The sequence below is a fragment of the Spermophilus citellus genome (assembly GCF_964194105.1).
Source record: "Spermophilus citellus genome assembly, chromosome: 9".
NCBI classification, from domain to species: Eukaryota; Metazoa; Chordata; class Mammalia; order Rodentia; family Sciuridae; genus Spermophilus; species Spermophilus citellus.
This window is the reverse complement of record NC_138191.1, coordinates 84,633,814-84,655,378: the sequence shown is the minus strand read 5'-3', so window position 1 is coordinate 84,655,378 and position 21,565 is coordinate 84,633,814. Positions and strand designations below refer to the sequence as shown.

Sequence of the window (21,565 nt, the reverse complement as noted above, 5' to 3'; positions counted from 1 at the left end):
CTCATCCATAAAGTGATGAAGCCCTGTTCAGAAGAGTAATCTCTTGGTGGAGACCATAACACTAGACTTATTTCTATCTGAGGATTTTGTTGGCTGTCATTTTTACCAAGGGAACCTGTTCATTCTTCATTGACCTAAGTCACTTTGCCTCTGACTTTCATTATCACACCTGGATTGTTAACTGTCTATGAACATGATTTTCATCATCAGTCACAATTCCTTGAGGGCAGAGGATTTTTATTCAACCCATTTTGTTTCTAGCATAGCAGGTAGAACTTAGTTGTGGATTGAAGTTTATTAAATAATATTTAAATGAATAAAGCATTGATGTTATTGTTACTATCTGACATCCTTTTGGCAAACTCTCATTCTCATAAAATGGAAGAACTTTAATAATCCTGCTTTAATCTGTTGGCTTTGAACTTTACAAAATTTAGATCATTGATGGTATTTCCAACATCAAGTCTATCAATGAAAAAACTCTAATCCTGCTTATCTAGTGTCTTGTGTAATTTAGGAATCAATAATACTTGATTTCTCATCTCTCTACAGCACCTCCACCACTGCCTCCAAAAAATGTACCAGCCACCCCACCTCGAACAGGCTCCCCCTTAACAGTTGGACCAGGTAAACTTCAGGTCCCTTTCATCTAAGATTATATGGCAAACAGGCACAGCCCTGGACCTCAACATTCCCTTGATGCTTTGGAAGTTGTAGTCTACATTAAAATGGTACAATGTTGTCATTTAGTTTATTTCCATCACAATGTATTGTGCAAACTTATTTTAAAATACCACTTCCAGGTTTCACACATGAAAGAGAGAAAGAAAGAAGGAAGGGAGGAAAGAAAAGAAACTTCTCACAATTTTGTCTTGGTAGAATAAGAGCCACATTCACTTATAAAGTGAAGGGGGGGGGGAAATACCAATATGAAAAGTTGTTTAATTAACCATTCCTCTTGTTGGATCTTATTTTGGTGATTTAAAAATTCAAGGCACAATTTGAATTTTTCCAAGAGCCAATAAAACTTTTTCTAGAACTAAAACTGTCTAGTCTACAAAGACATAAAATGGTTCTCAGGATGAGTGGTATACTGTTGGTGTGGAATTTTTTTCCCCGGTAGTCATTCAAGTATTTACCATCTTATGGCAAAGAGATGTATAAAGATCATGAAATGTGGCAAGAAACTTCTGCATCCTTTTAGACAGATATCTCAAAGACATATCTTTGCTTTCAATTAAAATCAATAGTATGTATTCATACAATTTATAATCTACCAAGTCTTATTGGACTGTCAAATCAAAAGTAGTAATGGTTATTTTATGGATCTGAATGTGGTTCTTTGTCATTTTGGAATTCTATAGCAGTTTCATCCTTTGCAATTTATGCAGCCTGGTGAATTTGATAGGTACAGAGAGGGTATTTATCAACAAAAGAGAAAGCAAGAAATGTCATTTATGAAATTTATATTGACTTAAACCCAAAAAAGAACCATTCAGAGTCGCATAAGTACAGGCATTTGCAAGTTTGAGCCACTGGGGTCTCCTGTATTTCCAATAAATTATATTAGACATAAATAAACCTACCAGCAGCCAAATTATAAATATTGTGTGCCACGCAAAATACTACCCCATTTATCTTTAGCCTTGGAACCATGAAAGTTAATTCCTTTCAAACTATAAATATGGAAATGACAAGCCAATTCTTACAGCCCAAGAGTTATTTAAAGGTAAAATAACTTCTGGTCATGCCCTCCAGTTATTTAAGTAACAATTTCTAATTTGAATAATCTCAGTTTTAAAAAAATAGAGTTCTTCAAATTGCAGTTGTTATCAACCGTTTCATGCCAAGCGGTAGAAGACAAGTTTTTAATTTTTGCCTCTTATTATTGATATGAATTAAAAAGACTAGCTGATGCCATCTAAGACAGAGACTTCTGTTTTGTAACTGCAGATATATACCACACTTAAGCATGCGATGTTAACAGATGAGATTTGATGCGAAAAAGAATTATTACATTTTTATGATTTTCTTCTCTATTAAACAGGCATATGTATAACAGTGCCAATAAGTAGCAAATGCTTCCTCAGTAACCCATGAGTGTCATGTGTATGCATGTGTTTAAAAATATTTGTGTGGGAATGTCTCTTTAATCTTTGTGCTATGTTTCTGGAGTATTAGAAACCTACAGCTAAATGTGATATCCATTTTTTTTAAACTAACAGATATCATCATCAGTTTCCCCAAACACACTAGAGCAGACAATAGTCATAAAATATGTGTGTGATTTTTGGCACAGAAGTCTTTGTCTACTGTGTTGTATTGCAGTAGCCCATATTTTCAGAAACAAACTCCTTTTGGAATTTGTATTTTCAGAGCCTATGTTTCTTATAAATTGAACATGAGTTTCTTGAAATGCTCCCTTGGTTCTCTTGTAAGCAGCCTTGAGAGCAGTAACATGCTCAGCACTTTAAGTGATGGTAAAAGTGGCCAATTGTTATCACCTTGCAAGAATAAATAGTAGCATCAAAATATAACGCTCACATTATGGAGGGGAGATCTCTCCTTTCGCCTTCAGCTCCTAACCCAGCCAGATATATTCCCACCAAGGCACCTCACAGGGCAATATATCTACCCGACTTTGCCTCACCCTTATCACCCTCCCCCCATATAAATAATATTAAGAAAGTCAATTAAAGTTTAAAACCAACTACTTTGACCACAGGAAATGAACAGTCAGCCACAGAGGCCAAAATTGAAAAACTACCCTCCATCAATGACTTGGACAGCATTTTTGGCCCAGTGTTGTCCCCCAAGTCTGTTGCCGTGTACACTGAAGAAAAGTGGGTTCATTTCTCTGACACGTCCCCGGAACATGTTACTCCAGAGTTGACTCCAAGGGAAAAGGTGGTGTCCCCACCAGCAGCATCAGACAACCCAGATGACTCCCTGGCTTCAGCCCCTCCCGGCCCCCCGGCCCCCACGGGTCCCCCAGGACCTCCTGGGCCTCCTGGGCCTCCTCGCAATGTACCATCTCCGCTCAATTTAGAAGAAGTCCAGAAGAAAGTTGCTGAGCAGACCTTCATTAAAGATGATTACTTAGAAACAATCTCATCTCCTAAAGATTTTGGGTTGGGACAGAGAGCAACTCCACCTCCCCCACCACCACCCACCTACAGGACTGTGGTCTCATCCCCCGGACCTGGCTCGGGCAGTGGTACGGGGACCGCCAGTGGTATGTCTTGTGGTTTGCTTGTGCTCCGTGTGCCAGGGAATGGCCGTGGCTGCTTGAGTGTGAGCAACACCCTCCCCCTGCCTGGCAGTTGGCCGTAGAGCTCCAGCCATTCCTGCTCTGGTCTGGGTGTCCTGTGGCCCCGTGGCATGCCCCAGCCCATCGAATGCTCGCAGTCGTGGTCCAAGTCTGTGGATGTGTTCTGCCCACCCAGCCCATAGGAGCGTCCTCCTCCACCCTGCCATTTAGGAGGCATAGAGGTTTTTAAAGAAAGCTGGAATATCATTGTTAGGAATTCAGGAAAGTTCTAGAAAGGCATATTTCAGAGAGTGGTTTACAGGTCACATGTCTGATTCTCTTGTCTGATGCCTCCTGAGAGTCCTAGGTTTTGTAGGTCCACGTGGGGGGAAAGAGGGTCCTGTTTTTTTTCTTTTTGTTTTCATTCGTTTTCTTTTTTTTTTTAAGTGGAGAAAGAACTTTTTTTTAATGTAAGATTTTAAAAGGAGATTTTAAAGAACTACATTAAATAAATAAATGCCTTAGCACATCCCCACCCTAATGGAGCAGCCACTGCAGACAAACTTGTTCTCAGATCTCACCACTTGACACACCCATCAGGCTATGACGTCAACGCCAAGGGTGGTGACATTTGAAGAAAAAGTCTACCAGAAATGTACCTTTGGGGACTCTCGATGCAGATTCTTACATCGAATTTGATTTTTTTGTTTGTTTCTTTGTTATTATTTTGAACTTCATTTTCTGTCTTCTAACCATGAGAGGACAGAAGCTCTTGCCAGGCATACCAAAGAAATATCAAGATCTTAGAATACAAATAGAATATAGTTTATTCCACTGTTGCTCAGATTCATCTGGCAAGATCCTGGGAGCCTTTCAGTGGTTCAGTTTCGACACCTTCTCTGGGGGTGCCAGGTGCTGTTTTTCTTTGCTTTGAAAGAGGTAACCAAGGTCTGGGGCCGTCGCTCAGTAGTAGCACACTTGCCTAGCACATGTGGGGCACTGGCTTGATACTGAACATCACATTAAAAGTAAATAAATTTTAAAAGATTATTGTGTCTATTTATAACTAAAAATATTTTTTTAAAAAAAGAAAGACAGGTGACCAAGCGTGAGATATTTAGATCTGGTGAGAAAGAAAGGGGCTTGTTTCTGTTCTGATTGTCACTCACCGCTGCTCCCTCTTTCCCTGGAGTGCCCTCCAGTGATTGTTCCACATTTGCCTCTGCGTTTTTTAAAGCAAGAGCATCAGAGGGGATCAAGAAAGGGTGGGGGTTCACCTGTGCCACAAACAATACCATATTATTAAGTAGGCCCCAGGCCTTCCTCTCCCCAAGAAGGAAAAAAATTTTTTTAAAAATTTTTAAAACCCCTCTCAATACCTGGTATATATACCAGGTATTGAGAGGGTATCACTTAGTTGCTTTGAACTCACAATTCTTCTACTTCAGCCTCCCAAGCTGCTGGGATTACAGGCATGCACCACTGTGCCCGGCTAGAAAACTATATTCAATAAGCAAATACGTTTGGCAAACATGGCATTAAATAAAATGAGCAAGTTTCTTGACCACAGAACCTTGGAAACCTTTATTTTGTCAATAATAAGCATTTCCTGCTTAGCACTATGCTAAGTGCTTTGTGTACATTATTCCATCCTCACAACGACCCCATATGGAAGGCACTCTTATTTCCCCTATTTTATAGATGGGAAAACTGAGGCTCAGAGAGGTCAAGTCATTTGCCCAAGTTTATGTAGCAGGAGATGACAAACTTTGGATTCACAGGTCTATCTGATCCTGAGCCTGTGTTCTTACCCCTGTACTCTCCAGGCACTTCTGTGAGGTTTGGTCACAAAAGATCCCAGGCTTAATTAACTAACACTGACAACCATCTATATTGCACAGTGTCATCCACAAAATTACCAAAATCTGCTTTCAGAACATACTGTTTTGTTCACCTCTCTCTAATTCCAGAGGGTTATAGCACCCACCTCCATATCTCTGTTGCTTTTTTAGTTTTGTTCATGGATTACAGCCTCTGTATTTATCTGTAAAGGTACTAAAAGGTTGCTGTGTTAAGCCTTCAGACAGCAAACCTGAAGAAGTTGTCTCTCTAAAAAAAAAAAAAAAGTGGGGGGTGTGCCTTTGTTGTTTCTCACGGGGCTCTCTCTCCTGGGTCGGGCTCTCAGTGCCCTAAAAGGACATCTCAAGGAATACCCAGCTCTCTCCAGTGGAGGGACAGAATGCTCTCCCCAAAGCAAACCCCTTTAGTGGGAGGTATGGAAGACGAGGAGACTTCATCCTTGACTTGTGTTTTCATCACCTTTCACAATACTCTGGGAGATGTTTGTTTAATTAAACACTTAATTATTAAGGAAGAGAGAAGCTTTAGTTTTCTTTCTGGGATCTTTGAGAGTTTCATTATTTTAATGTTTAACTTCCATAGCCTTATTTGAAATTATTTTATATGGTTACCAGTTAAAGACTACAAATTCTTAATAATTGGTCTGGAAAAAGCTATACTTTTCTGGCATTAAAAGGATTGAATTTTCAAGTAGGAAATTGATCTGGTCCTATGAAGCCCATAAATAAATAAAACGTTGCACCATCATTCCTTTAATTAAGTCCCAGTTTATTTGCTGTTAATCTTTTATTGATGAATATACACAAACTGTCAAAAATAGAATTTTAGGATTACAATAATAGAATGTATAGCTTCATACTTCAAAGAAAAATGATGCTCCTCATTACCTGCCTTTTATAATACATCCTGATGGGACTAACTTTCCTGCGCTTCTTTAACTGATTTTAAGTGGGTACCATTATTCTCACATCCTAGGGTGTCCTAACCAAGCTGTGAGAAGCAGAAGTGCTACCTGCTGTTGAAACACAGTGGGAAGTAAAGAATTTGCTCCAAGAACTTCAATTTCCTTATGGCAAAAAGTTATAAATACCTAGTTTGGCCAGAATAGTGCTTTATTGGAATATAGATGCTGATTCTTGGCAAAGGCTATCTCTTCTCCCATGTTGATTGTGTGCCAGGGGACAGAAGGGAAAATAAATTTTATTGGCCTTCAACAGGTTTGGACTAGGAAAGAAAGGAGTTCATCAAGTGAGGATGTTCAGAGAAACATTTTCCAACTCATGAAATATTAAAAGATGTTATTCATGTCAGTGTCATGACACATGCCTGCAATCCCAGCAACTCAGGAGGCCCCAAATTTGAGGCCAGCCCCAGCAACTTAGCTAGACCCTGTTTCAAAATTAAAAAACAAAAAGGGCTGGGGAATGGCTCAGTGGTAGAGAACCTCTGGGTTCAATTTCAATCCAGGGGAAATTGAAATTTTAGTACTGGGGGGGCAGAATTTAAAAAGTTATTTACAATTTCACACACACACACACACACACACACACAGTTTGAGATGCAGAGGTTGAATTAACCAAAATATACATTTCTTAACTGCAAGTCTTTTTAGAGCAATGATGTCTAAGAAATCACTAGCCACATGTAGTTATTTTACCCATGATCATAACAAATTTAAATTAACATAAAATCCAGTTATTTAGATACAGTAGTTATGATTCAAGTGCTCAGTGGCTACCTGTGACTAATGCTATTATAGAACATAGTGTTCTAGAACATTTTCGTCGTCGCAGAACGCTCTATTGGAGATTTCTGTTTTAGAGATTTTAATTGTTTTTATTACCAAAGGAGGGGAAAAAAGAAAATATGGTATATGACCATTCCCATACATGCTTAATACTTTTTTCCAAAGAAATTGTGTAATTGTGTCCTAAGAAACACAATTTGGAAAATGTCATTTAGTTCTTCCATATTTCAAAGTACATGTATTTTAATTCACTTGATTCTCCCAATAATACCGTTGGTACATTAGCTTCATTTTGCAGATAAGGAAACATAGCCCAGAGGTAATTTGGCCAGGGTCACAAAGCTAATGAGTACCAGAGCCAGGATCTGGCCCCATGTCTGTTGGATTCCATAGCCTATATTTCTGCCACTTCCCCCAGCTGCCATCACTGTCCCCCGCACCACATGGACACATAAGAAGTCAAAGTTGAAGCTATAGATATTTGGTTTTCAATGGTTACCAAAGAAACTATGTTGAAACATCACATCAAGAACAGCAAATGGATCAAGAGCATAACAATTGTTTCCAACTTTTGTTAACTCACAAAACTCAATGGATGTGTAATTGTTAAAGTTAAACCTTAACTTTAACATCTTAAACACTGCATCTTAAAAAGTGGCGTTGTCCAACTTATTTTCTGAATCATGTTTGGGAATAAACACTACCCAAGAAGGAAATCAAAGTACAGTTGAAAATCCAAGAGGTTAGGGAGGTATAAATATTATCCATCTACACCCTTAAAACACAAACAACCTCACAAAATCTTGTGAAGCCTTGGGTCAACTGTGGAATCACCCCCAGGCCCTGTGTGTTGTCTGCTGACCCTCAGGGTCCCTCAGGCAAGGTGTTAATCCAAATATCCTTTAAATGCTTTTAAAATATTCTCTTATTTTCCTTCTAAATGCACAATAAATCAATTATATCGATTCAGTAAAGAAAAAGTGATTTAAATGGAAGTATCCATAAAGGAAAAGGAAAACAATAAATTTTTAATTAGCAAGTAACACTTTTTTCTTTACTTTTTAGTTGTGTCTTTATCAAAAGATACTCTTTACCATCATCATCAACACCTATTGCCTTCAGTTGCTTAACATTTTATAGTTTAGCAAACACTTTCATAAGCATTTTTAGTTTTCCTGTTATAACTAACTTGTAAGTAGAACAATGTCTATTTTTTTTTAAATGGGGGAAGCTGAGGCCCAGAGAAGAACAGATCCCAAAGGTGAGGAGAGATGGCCAGGCAGGAACTCAGACCTTTGGACTCTCCACCCAGTATTCCACAGCCCCTCAGTATTTTCCTGAGCGTTACTGAGAGAGGATTTTTTAATTTCCCTTCTGGAACATGGAAGGAAAGAATAAACAGCCAGCCTTTTATTAGGATTGATTCAGAAGACTATTTCTTAGAAATAGACCCACAGAGAAACATTTGGACCATTCCTATAGAAGGTTTTCCCAAAGCTGAATAGAAACCCCTTTCTCCATCATTAAAAAAAAAAAAAAAAAAGAGTTCCCTAAGACTTCCTGACACAGACTCCAGTGTTTCAAGGTTTATTTCCCATCTCTCTGCTGTCATTTCTATCTTCTGAAGTCCTCCTGGGTGCAAATCTACTAACACAATATTCAAATCAAAACTTTGAACGGGGACTTGTCCAAACATACTCCATTTTTTAAAAAGAGAACATTAATCAGAGAGACTGAGAACATTTACATTGAGAGAGATATATACAAATTGACCATGTAAAAATAAGCACAGATTTTATGCAAAATGTGGGACTCCACAGTCTTTCCAACATTATAAGAGCTTGGGCTTTGGAATTAAATATACCCTTTAAGTGCCATGATCTTGAACATGTTACTAAATATCTCTGAGCCTCTGTTTTTATTGAGATGCTACCAGTACCTACCTCCAAAGCTTACCATAGGGATCAGGTAATAAATGTAAAGCACCTAGCATAGATCCTGGCCCAATAAAATAGAAAGGGAGAGTTCAGTAGAAGTAAACATACAGAAGGTGGTAGTGGTGGGGACAGATGGCATAGAGAAGAGGTGGCAACAATAATTAATAGGATTTCACACTAATGTAGAATAAATACTGCAGAATAAATTCAGAATAAATAGTACAGAGAAACATACTCAGTATTTCAGATTGTTTAAACAAGAAGCAAGGTTCATTCCCAAGGCTATCCTCAAATGAGAACAGATTCTGAAACGATGGGTTTTGCTACTCAACTTCACAGGACTTCATGGATGTGAAGATCTAGAGATTGAGATGCTGGTTTAGAACACCAGAGATCACAGATTTGTGGTGTATTTCGAGGGAGGCAGTAGGTTGGGGTGGGTAGTGGGAAAGAAGCATGGATACTTTTCTGGGGCAGGATTTCTTAGAATTTTCTTGAGATAGTTTGACAACCTATGTTCTAATCGGAAGTGACAAAACTTCTGAACAAGAACTGTTGAAATACTGATTGACTTTCCTGAGGTTTTTGGCCAAATAGTTTTCCCATGCTCCCAGGCATATGACTGAAGATGGGCCCTTGAGTGCAGAGACCCCTCTGGTGTGCTGATTGGTGTGCATGCCAGCCTCTGTGTGTCATCTGTGTTTCATATGCTTGTCATGGACAGCCAGAAAAGTAAATCCAGGAGGCTCTTTAAAAAACGACTATGAAAATCATCAGGGACACACACTCTATGTTGACACTACTGAACAGAGTTCACAAAATTCTCTGAATTTGGTGTTTCTATTACTGTGATTCAAAACACAAAGAACTCATGTATCATCTAATTTTCTTTATTGTATTTTGCCCTTTGCTTACATCAAGTGTTTGGGGACATTAATAAAGTTAGTGCCCATATGTTGATTCACAGTCAAAAGCATAATTCTCTTACCCCTGCTTAAAAAAGAAAAATATAATGTAGAAAATCCTTCATCTTCCTCTTCCTTTAAGTTCTAACCTTTATTTTTTGTCATTTAAAAAAAAAAATCAGAGAATTTACCCTAAGTTTAGTGTGTATTTGATTAAAATGAAAAGTACCACCAGGCAAGAGTCATAAGAATTCATCTTCTGTCACAGAGTAATGAACGGATTTACCTTCACTGGGTGTCACATGACAAGAAAAGGTAATGAGCTTCAGCTTCTGCCATCAACCATAGTTCAACTGAATACATTTTTTCTTTATTAAAAAGAAAAGAAAAAGAAAAAAATGCGTGCTACAGTGCTTAGCGTAGAACTGCCAAACCAAATGTCCAGGCATTGTATTGTGATGACAGCATTCTGGTCACCTCTGCTTCCAGCCATTTCTAACACTGGCCTGTTTTCCAGGTGCATCATCTCCTGCTCGACCAGCCACTCCCTTGGTTCCCTGCAGCAGTACCACTCCACCTCCACCTCCTCCCCGGCCTCCCTCCAGGCCAAAGCTACCTCCAGGAAAACCTGGAGTCGGAGATGTGGTATGTTCCCCTCTGCCCCAGCTTGCTCAGAATCAGATGGAGAGATCACCAATAGCCTCAACTTCAGGTCTAAGCACAAGAACAGGACATCTCAACTTCAGGTTTAAGCACAAAAACTCTTTCCCAAATGACCTTTTCAGGTGGTCACTGAAAGATAGTCACTGCCCACAGGTGTATCTTTCAACCCTCCTCAAGGGTATATCATCTTTCAAGCCAATGTCTGAAATGAGAGTGGGATGCTTGGGCCCTCACCTCTGCTACAGGGATGGATGTCAATGCAGATAGTCATGATCAATTCTTGCTAACCCCTTTAGAAAGAGTGGTGTTTCCTCTCACAATATTTTTCTGATTATTGGAAAATTCCAAGAGAGAGCAAGTGCTGATTTCTAATCCTAGAGTACAGATACATTATTGGTGGTAAGTTCACTATGTGAATGTAAAGAAGAAAGCATCAGCCCATGGATTTGTTGCAGAAGTCTCTTGTATTGTGATTTAAGGCTGAGGTGTGGAAAGCAATCTGTGCAAACAACTGACAAGACTGTGGCAGAGGTCAATTTTGTTGGTATCTGTATACAGTCTTTGGCTTGCTAGCACAGTCCAGGATTTTGTATTTAAACATCTTTAGATTGAAATGAGCTTTTACAATGCTTCCTGCTCAGCCCCTGAGGGCGTGTGAGGACACATCACAGATCCCATCGCACATCCTGGCCTCTCTAAACCCAGCATATCCACTGAGTTCAGCCATGCTGGGGTTTATGGTTCCTCCAGCTCCGCTCCCGAAGCTGTTGTGTAGATAAAGCCCATTTTACTGTGAAAACAGGCTGTCCATTTGCCTTTAGGGACCCAAGTTGTCCTATCCGAGACTGGGAGACATTAACAATATGGAATCAAAGTGCTACAACCTGTAACTGACCTGTGATCTCTTTTCTTCTCCCTACAGCCCAGACCCTTTAGCCCACCCATACACTCTTCCAGCCCTCCTCCGATAGCACCCTTAGCCCGGGCTGAAAGCACTTCTTCAATATCGTCAACCAATTCCCTGAGTGCAGCCACCACTCCCACAGTTGGTAAAAATTATCTCCTCTCTTTTCATCTGTTTGTGGTTTTGACTGGCTAAGTTTTCTGATCTGAACTCCCCGGGCCCTGTGTTTCTGGTTGAAATTGTTTTGCTGTGTGTTTTGCTACTGTCACCTGACCTTTTCCAAGCAACCTTCTCAGCAAAGGAGCCAAAAGACTTGACCTATGCCAATGAACCAATAAGCAGAATGTGAAAACCTGTATTTTGCAGGGATGGTCTAATGCTATTCCATACAGAGCTATTCACAAAGCAGAGAAGAAATTGCCAAGGAAGGTCCTGTAATTTAGATATTTCTTATTAAAAAAAAAAAAAGGCAGTCTCCTTTGAGGGGAAATGTTTAAATTCTAACTGTGTAATCACACCAGAAATTGCAAAAATTAGAACTTTTATTATCTTGAAGGTTTCATTTTTCATCATTTTTTGTTGTCCTGAGGTTGAAGAGTGGTATAAACATTGGCATGGTGAGACATGAGAAAAAAATTTTTTGACTTTTTTTTTTCCTAGTGCTTCTCAATGATATGCAGTCAATTTTCCCAGAAAAAAAAAATTAGTCATTGCTGGCATTTTCTGTAAATGCCTTGTGCCTCTTTTCTTATGCTGTGATGAGAGTGAAGAGTTGAGGATGGCTGCTCAGCTGGATGGTTTTCTCAGGTTTCACTGCCTCCTTTTGCCAGGAGCATCTTCCCTCTGCCCAAGGCTGGACTCTGTCTCTTCCCACCTCCCATCAGCTCCTGCTGCCTCTCCCCTCTTGCATGGTGGCTCTGACCTGGGGCTTTCCCATTCCACTTCTCCCATACAACTTCCTCCTCATTGTCTTCCTTTGTTCTCTAAACTCCCCTCCAATTCACCCAGCTGATATAAACCAGCTGACCCCCACCCTGCCTCTCTCAGAAGGACCATCAACCAAAGCTAAGTGAATTCCTTCTGCTACCCAAGGAAGAGCACCCTGCAGACTTGCCCATGTGAGAAGTAGGTGAATCAAAGTCTGAGACTTAATTCTTGACAACTGCCTATTTTCTCAGAGAATAGGTTAAGATGGGCTTCTTAAGCACCCCCAAAGTAACTTCAACTCCACCTCAGACTCTATATGTTACATCAGATAATCCCCAAAGAATCCTTCAATTGTGGTGAAAATATAGGCAGTTCTCTGTGAGATTTATTAATGTTTTTATATAACCACATCTCTTCCTCATCTGCATCAATTGGGGCAATTCAGGGCTTCTGTTTTTCAATGCCTGTTAGCTCATTCTTTCTGGTTTTGTTTGTTTTTTTTTTGTAACATCCTAACCTTATTTTTTTTCACTCTTTTTCTTTAATCTCCTTGATTGCTACAGTCTTTCCCCCCCACACACACTACCACTACCACCACTCCCATTCTACTGTTTTGTTTTGTCAAGATCATTTATTCCACCCAGTCCATGTGATTTGCCTTGTTGGTCAGAGAAGAAAGTAAGAGTGAACTGTCACTCCTACAGCATCCCCCAGGTGACCTCAGATGAACTAGATAGTGTGTTCTTTCAACTCACTTTGATTCATAGAAAAAAACTGAACACACAGGGAATTTGAACTGTGTCCATGTTCTAAACAATGTATTTCTATACTCCCTGCTGCTGAAATCTCAAATCCTGACCCAGTGACTTTGATTTTTAATGTATCTAGTATGTGTTCTTTCAAGATTAAACCATGGAGGGGTTAAAAACAATAGCCACGGAACAGGCTGGTCTTACTGATTCACGGCTGAGGATCATACTGATTTAATCTGTTTGGTTCTCTTGTTTTTATTTGGCTTCATCTACCCACTGAATTCCTCATCCTCCTGTTCCTTATTTCCTCTTTCTGTGGGTCGCCTGACAGCCTCTTCTCTCTGAAGTAAATGCATTATTAATTAACTGACCGGCAGCTTCTTGTGTGTTGCTATTTCTCTTTCTGGGGAGGATGTGCTTTGGCTGGTCAGCACTATGGGTCTCGTCATGGCTGACTTGGAATGTTGATTTAATGTAGTCAAATGGCTTAGGGGAACTTGAAACTTTCAGCAGCAAATTCCCTGAAGTTGATGGCTCAACATTTCCTCCCATCACTGCAATACCTTTTTGACATTTCCTATGGCACTTGAACTGTAATCTGGGCAAGTATATGGAAACCAATGAGCCCAAGTTTAAAGTTATCCAAGAACTAAATTTTTAAGAGCAGGTCTAAACTTTCTACAATAAAATTCATGCAAGAAAATGTCCCTAAAGAGCTTTCGATATGAAATTTTTCATAAGAGCCATGAATATCAAGTAGCTACCAAAGAAACTCTATGCATAATAAAACCTGATTGATAGGTGATTTCCAGGACCTTAAGAATTGACCAAAAAATATCTAATGCTACATGAGCAAAATGGAACTTTCTGTGTAATGTCACAGAAATTTGAATGATGAAGAGCTCCTACTCAACTGTATGTCATCAAATTTAAGACATCCCTGATTAAAAAATACACCATTGTTTTATATATGACTAAAAAAGAGAAAAAGCTATCAATTGAACTAAGATGCAATGCTTTCTTATATTAATTATAAGATCCATTCCAATTTCCAATAACTTAACAATGGAATACAGTAAAATCTTTGTACTACAAAAGGCTCATAGGACCTGCATTGTATGATTTTGGGGAAAATTCTGTTAACATTATGGGGACAGGGAAAATGTATAAAATTATTCTATTATAAAAAACTAACTCAGAAAGAGAATGAAGAGAGTTATCTCTAATAATAAATATCTAATTTTTATTACACGTGTCTTATTTTTGAGGGTGTTAGTAGTTTTTTTTTTTTTAAAGATATTTGCAAATATCTTCTTTAGGACCCCACTGCAAAAAGACCATGAGAAAGATAATTTTCCTTCCCTGTTAATTTGAAGTTATATTCCTTTACTGGTAGTTATACATTTTAAATTGTATCTTTAACATGCAAGTAAAACTGAAATGAATGAAAAGTAATCATGTCTGGATACCAAAGGAAGTATCAGATGGATTGGATGCTTCCTTCAGTCCAGAACTTTGAGCAAAATTGATTTGTATTCAGTAGCAGAACTATAGCATCTAAAACATAAAACATTTCCTCCAAAGTGGTTAGCAATTCTTAAAACAAAGAAAAAATAAAAAGTATGCTATTTTTTTTGGAATGACCTGTCTCCTGTGCACCCATGGATATTATTATAGGAGTTGCATCAACTTGTAGCTACCAAAGAAATTTTATGCATAATAAAAACTGATTGAAAGGTGATATCCTAAAACCTTAAGAACTGACAAAAAAAAAAAAAAAAAAAAGCTTCCCTACTTTATTCCCTAAGTCAGGCAGCAAACTAATAGAATATTTTCCCCAAACATTATTGATGTTGGAGTATTTTTTTTACCCTCATTCATGTCTATAACTTTGCATTGTAGACAGGGTTGTTCATTCCTGGTCTTATTATGATTTTTATTCAGTTTTGTACTAAAGTTGTAATACTACCTGTAAGACCTGTGGCAATTTTGTTAATTTAATCACTTAAAACAAAAACCCCAATTACCTGTTTTTGTTAGTTGGTGAGAGAGAGATCCCATGTAAAGATCTAAAACAGTTGATGTTCAGAGCATAATGTTGTGGTCAATGAACAAAGACATTCATCCACAGCTGGATATCATAGCCAAAGATGAAATTATGATAATGCTGTTGAAAATTAACGGTCCATAACTATCAAAGGCAGGTGCAAGGCAAATTGAATTTGGATATTGATGAGGCTGAAATGGGATAGTTCATTCAGAGACCTGGGATTTATACAGTTGCTTTTTATGGTCATGTTAAAAGCTAGCTTCTCTTTTCCTGGGGGGAATATGCATGCTGGGCAGGCCTGTTGAGCTGTCAGGGTCCTGTCAGGAGGCTCTGGTTGATAAGCATATGTCTGGCCACTTGAGAATTGTGTTGAAGTGAAATACACTTGCATAAGTCAATTATTTATGATGCCTTTAGCAACTCCCTGAGAAGGGCAGGTGTGACTTCTTCCCTGGAGCTGACCAATTCACAGATGCCAAAACCTGACATTTTTTAAAATTTTAATTTCTTCTCATAGAATCATTATCAAATAAGCATATCACTTTCTATATCTTAACCACAATCCCAGTGTTTTAAGTTATATTTCCTTTTTTTTCATGAAAATCATTCCTGAGTTTCAGTCAGTAGAGTGTGCTGTTTGATTTCATTTGGGACTTGTATTTGTGTTTTTGTTTTCCATTCGTTTATGTTTTTTTGGTTCGTAGTGTCAGAAGATGATGTTTTTTATGACAAACTCCCCTCGTTTGAAAGGCGCTGTGACACGCCTGCAGGTATGGTGCTAGCTGAGTGATCTCTAGATACGTAGACTTTTAAAATCCAAGCCATTATCCATCTGAATGCTAGAAACTTCATGGACATGCTCCTCACCTCCTGAGTGTCCAGTGCCTCTCAGATGCACCCTGTACATTTAGTGTTCATTGTGGAACTCATGCCACGGAAACGTTTGTAAGTGGACATATTAAAAAAAGCAGCAGGTTGCATGACAGTTTCTCAGTGAAAAGGTTTGAGAAAGGTGAGATGCCATTGCTTTGTGACTTTTCAAAGGAAGGAATAATTTAACTGCTCACCATTCAGAATTACGTGTCCAGTAACTGCTTTTTAATTTAAAACATAATAGAGCAGCATCAGCAATCTCGTTTTTCTCTTTGGTACAGTGGTAAAGGGTGGTTTGTGTCTGGATGCCTAAGGTGATTCCAGCAGAGGGGATGGAAGACCTGAGACATCTATCTTCCATGAACTTTAAATTGATATGCAATGCTGTTGTCATTTAAAAGCTAAGCTGATGTTTCATACGACCCATAATACCGGTTTATCTTTCTGGAAACATGGAAGGGGGTGACATTGAAGATGAAATGGATACAGCAATTGCTGAATGACAATTTGCCCAAAATTAGTGCAGTTAAAATATGCTGATGCCCCTGCATGGCCAGGAAGACTTCTGCTCCCTGCACATGAGCACCAAGTATCAAGCTACCAACAACCGTACCCATCCCCTTAGGCTGCCGTAGCTTTGCTTCTGCTTTCTGATCCCTCAACTAAAAAAAAAAAAAAAAAAAAAAAAAAAAGACAAAACATAGATTGCCAGTCTTCCCTTTTTCCTGCACGCTAATGGCATGCAGTGCCTCTGCCCTTCCCTGTAGTGAGATTAATGACCTGCTCTGTAACTCACATTGTGTCCTTCTCTCTCCCTCTCCTTAACCTTTCCCATCCCGCTTCAACTCCTGGCCATACAGAGAATGAACAGCCTTCCCTCGTTTGGTTTGACAGAGGAAAGTTTTATTTGACTTTTGAAGGTAAGTAGTACATAGCATACCAGATTCTAATTTATACTCTCCTCATCCTTTGGTCCCCTCTGGCATTTCAAAATCCTAGTTCTATCCAAACACTTTCTATCTAAAAAAATGCTATGGCTACTTAGAAAATATTAAATACTGAAGAAAATATGACATGAATTTGGTTTGTATGTGATCTTCAATTTTTCATACTAAGCAAATGAAATCTAATTTGTCATTAATATTAGTCACTTGATTAACTGTGGTCAATTGAAAAACAAAAACCAAACAAAGCACATCTTTTCTTGGCCAAGGAACTTAACTCTGTCAACCAGGGCTCTTTCCTAACTCTTTTGCAAATGCAATGCAAAAAAAAAAAAAAAAAAAAAACACATGAGGACATTTTTGGTTGGTACTGGTGATTAAGTTTGTTTTCAATAATTCGTATTCCAGATGCAATATGCATTATCGTGAACTATAAATATGTATATAAATATATGTATATATTCTTAAACCAAGATTTGCTACATAGGGGATCAGAAAAATGGAGAAAAGAAAAAAGAAGTATTTTAGTAGGCTTGATTTTTATCTGAAATTGCAATTGGAAGGGCTGCAGTAAAATGGCAACTATTGCTGGACTCGCCATTTTAGATAATTAAGGAAAATAAACCTAAATATAATGTTAAATTTCTAAGATCAGTTTCTTATACGCTGAATTAAAGATTATCAATCTTCTGTTTTATACTTATGTTCTAAATCATCTTAACTGACCAGGAATTTGACAAAATTTCCCACTTAAACTAATGATAGGAAAAAAATTTAGTAATTTAACTTAATTAATGGGTCATCTTACACATAACGATTTATCACATAAGCCCCTACATAGCTAAATTTATCTTGGGACCAAAAGTTGGCCACAAAATATTCTACTCTAGAGAATAGAATCTCAGTATTGAACTTTGTAGTTAGTAACAACAATAATTTTTCTAACTTGGATGTGTGACTTAATGCAAAATTCAGAATGGCTGATGTATATTAGTAGGTAAGATGGGTGTAGTTCTTTCTCTCAACAGTGAATTTTTGTTTGCAACATGGCTCTTGATATGGAAGCCCCTAACTCAGAGTAGGTTGGTTTTTGTTGTTTGTTTTTGTTTGTTTTGCAGTACCAGTATTGAACCCCTGGGCACTCTATCACTGACCTACATCCTCAGCCCTTTTTATTTTTTATTTTGAGACAGGTCTCAGTAAGTTCCTTAGGGCCTCTAGGTTGCTGAGGCTGGCCTTGAACTTGCAATTCTTTTGTCTCAGCCTCCTGAGTCACTGAGATTACAGACATGCAGCCAGCAGCTCCAAGTACTTTCCTTCTGTGATCTCATTTCATCTGTACAACTGACTGATGAGGAAAACTGAGATGCAGATAATCTAAATAACTTCCCCAGGATCACACCCCAGGCAGAGGCAGGGTAAGGATTTAAACTCAGGCCACTAAGCTGGAGACCACTTGTCTCCCTCTTGACCTACTGGGCATATGTAACCTCATTCAGTCTCTGCAATAGCAATGGATTTTCCCTCATCTCCTAACTTTCCCACTCTCTAATTCCCTGACTCCAGAGAGTCTTTGACTTCCTTGTGACATCTTTTCTCCTGTCCTTCCATTGTCAGTCAGCCTGCTTGTCCTGTCCTACATTCAAGTTCTTTTCTCTATCCAGGTTAGAGGGAAAAAATACGTTTCTGGAAGAACCTTAATCTTTTCTACACAGAACCTTAATCTTATCTAACCTTATCTTATCTACATTCTCTTCTGTTTGGAATTATGTTGTCTCTTTGACTTTTTTTTTTTTTTTTTTGAGTATCTGGGTTCCTTAGACAGGTTATTGGTAAGACTAAAGCACGAGACTTAGTTATGGGTAAGTCACAATCATAGAGAGCTTATGACTTTCTTTATACTGACACAGTGATTAAAAAAAATCCAGCAAGAGGTGAACAGGTCAAATTCTTCAAATCACAAAGATACTGATTCATTCACTCAAGAGTCACTAAAAAAAAAGGGAAATTGGAAAGTGTGACCAGTTTTCTGCTCTGCTAAATTCACAGTGTTCTTTGGGCTGGAGGTGCCTATTAATTGTGCCAACCCTCACTGAAGGCCCTTTTTAATAAAAAAAAATACAGCAAAGTTATTCTGTTCCCACTCTGTGCAACTTACAGCATTAAGTACAAATCAGGTGGGAGAAATTATGGAAAAATTTTTTTTAAAAAGTAATGTAAGCCTGTCTTCATTAAAAACATTAAAATTATGGCCACTAGCTATTCTGAGTTTTTGTATGTCAACTGTACTGTCAAGATGAAATGTATTGTCCTTTCCATTAAAATAACGGAAGGTCACAGAAGATTTTTTTTAAATAGCCTGCACGTGTTAAAATGATTAAGTGGAATGGAACCTGCAGAACGTTCTGGGAGATCTGCCAAGAATTTCAGTATTCACTTTTCCTCTTTATAGTAGACCAGTTGCCTGGTTCTAAAAATCCCTGAGACTGACCAACATGCTGATATTCCACTTGGTTTCCTGCTCTTTAAGGCCAGTGCACTGTCCCATTCATATTTAATGTTCAATTGTCATGCTGGTGATAGAGTAGAAAGCCAGCACAGTGTTCCCTCATGCCTAGGCTGAACTGTGTGAATGCCCTTCTAGAGAGGACATGAATGTACCAAACTCGAGTCATAGTTCTCTGATTAAATACCCATGGGAAAGCTTAAGAGTAGATGGCAGCTTCTACACAAAGCATGTTGCCATGCAAAGGGTACATGGTTAGTGAAAATAGCATACTATTTGGACTCCTCTGGGTGCTGCTGTCCTTGTCAGTAGTGCTGATGTGATGTGTAACTGATGAGGCCTTAACATGTCCACATTCTGAACTAATTGCTCCACATCCAGAGGTTCGTGTAACCTACACAGCAATCATGTGAAGCAGGCAATATTATTACTCACATTTTAGAAATGACTGAACAGAAGCTCTGAGTATTTAAGTGATTTTCTTGTGGTAACACAGCTATCCAGTGATTAAATCAGTTCAAGGGGAATACATGTTGAGTCATGGAAATGATGTTCCTAATCACTGTAATGTCCAAGTCTGTTGAGGGCCACAGCTGAGTCGGGATGACGCATGGCATTTTTGCCAGAAGTAGTGGTTGAGAGGTGACGCCAGGGAGCCATTAAGATGATGACTTTTGAGTTCTCCCGGAGTTCCCTGTTGAGTTCCGGTTGAGCTCCTCTCCAGGGGATTCCTGAAGAGTTCGCATTGGTTGGGGAGGTGCCGGAGGAGGAAATTTCTGGTTGGTGGTTCCTGGAGGAGCCGTGTGGCGTTCCGGAGAGTTCCTGGGGAGCGTGTGGAGTGTGCTGGTGGAGTTCAGAAATAAAGTTTGTTCCTTCTCGAGTGGCTCGTGATTTGTGCCCAGCCAGACTGCGCACAAGTCTTCAAAAACCATGTGATCTTGAGCATTTAACGTCTCTGTGTCTCTGCTTTATCATCTTTAAAATGGGAGATATAATGCTCACCTGGCAGGACAATTAGGAAAATCAAATAAAATAGATCTATTTATGTTTATTAAGGTAGTATATATTATGAAAGTTTTTTTTTTTAATTCACACTTTGAGGTTACATTCCAACCGAGTGAGGAGAATTAAGAAAAGGAACCAAGAAGTTGCTGTATTTAAGATGCATGTCGTTTTTATATTTCTGTATTTTCCTTGGCTCTGATGTGATCTATTAACTCTAAGGATTTTTTTTTTTTTTTGTATTTCCATCAGATTCATTAATGGTGTGTTTTCCTCCTCTTATGATCATACTGATCTAAAATGTAGGTTTCTGAAGTATCAGTCAAAAGAAAGTGAACATAATCCAATAGATTGAAAATATATAAAGATTGGACAGCCTTTGCTTTGCTTGAGGCTTTCACTCCCAGAGAGGAAGACATGAACCCTAAGTGTGTGTCATACTTGCTGGTGCAGAAACAGATTATAGAACTGAATTTCTCATCTGCCTAGAGTTACCAATTGGGGAAATCAAGAACAGCACAAAACCTTCGGCTCCAAAAAGAAGGGTTGCTGTGTGTAGATGATTGTGAAACCTTAAGTGCAAGTTGAATAGTTCCCTAGAGCAAGAAAAAGAAAATAGGGCCAATGCTTAATAGAAAAGAAAAGTTAAAGAAGATTCGCAAGCTCCTTCCTGCACTCAGTGGTTCACAACTATTTCATGAGCTCTTTATAGCTACAGATTCCTATGTGGGAATTATGGAGGTAAAATTCTGCCTTCTAAGAATTCACCAAAAAAAATGGTAGCATTTAGCTCTTCTTAAAAAAGGCATTCTGTGGCATATGCCACAGCAGAATTGCAAAAACATTTTTTTAAGTATGAAAGATCTTTAACAGGGAAGAGTCTGTGATAACTTTTTGGAGAAAGAGGGATCTGAGCCTACCTATATTAAATGAGAATTTCAGAATGCTGAAAGTGTTCCAGTTTGAAGGAACAACTGAGCAGAGGTATTAGAGTGAGTAATGTGTAGGTTGTGGTCAGGGATAGTAAACCCTGGAGAGACAAGGAGTGTTTGAAGAGATGATCATGAAAGGTATGTAGAACTCATATCCTAAAGCTCATCCTCATATTGGAAGAAGGAATAGAATGTCAATCCTTATACAAGGTTGAATTTTGAGACGCTTAAGAGAAGGGAAGTGGTATGACTTACTGAATCAGCCCAGAAGTGTTAAGGGACTGACTTTCCATTGCCATGGAGAGACATCTAA

General features: G+C 38.6%; 1 protein-coding gene across 6 annotated transcripts in view; it reads left to right on the top strand.

Annotated features, from left to right (window-relative positions):
* The window catches only part of SGIP1 (SH3GL interacting endocytic adaptor 1), a 204,894-nt gene that overhangs the window by 144,264 nt on the left and 39,065 nt on the right, over positions 1-21,565 (top strand). For 2 of the 6 annotated variants that reach the window (XM_081305072.1, XM_081305073.1), the window contains exons 13-18: positions 553-627; positions 2,726-3,235; positions 10,217-10,344; positions 11,285-11,411; positions 15,700-15,765; positions 16,729-16,788. In XM_081305072.1, coding sequence (XP_081161198.1) covers positions 553-627; positions 2,726-3,235; positions 10,217-10,344; positions 11,285-11,411; positions 15,700-15,765; positions 16,729-16,788 — 966 coding nt within the window. The remainder of the gene's footprint in view (positions 1-552; positions 628-2,725; positions 3,236-10,216; positions 10,345-11,284; positions 11,412-15,699; positions 15,766-16,728; positions 16,789-21,565) is intronic. The other 4 variants (XM_081305075.1, XM_081305074.1, XM_081305076.1 and 1 more) reach the window with 4 other exon arrangements.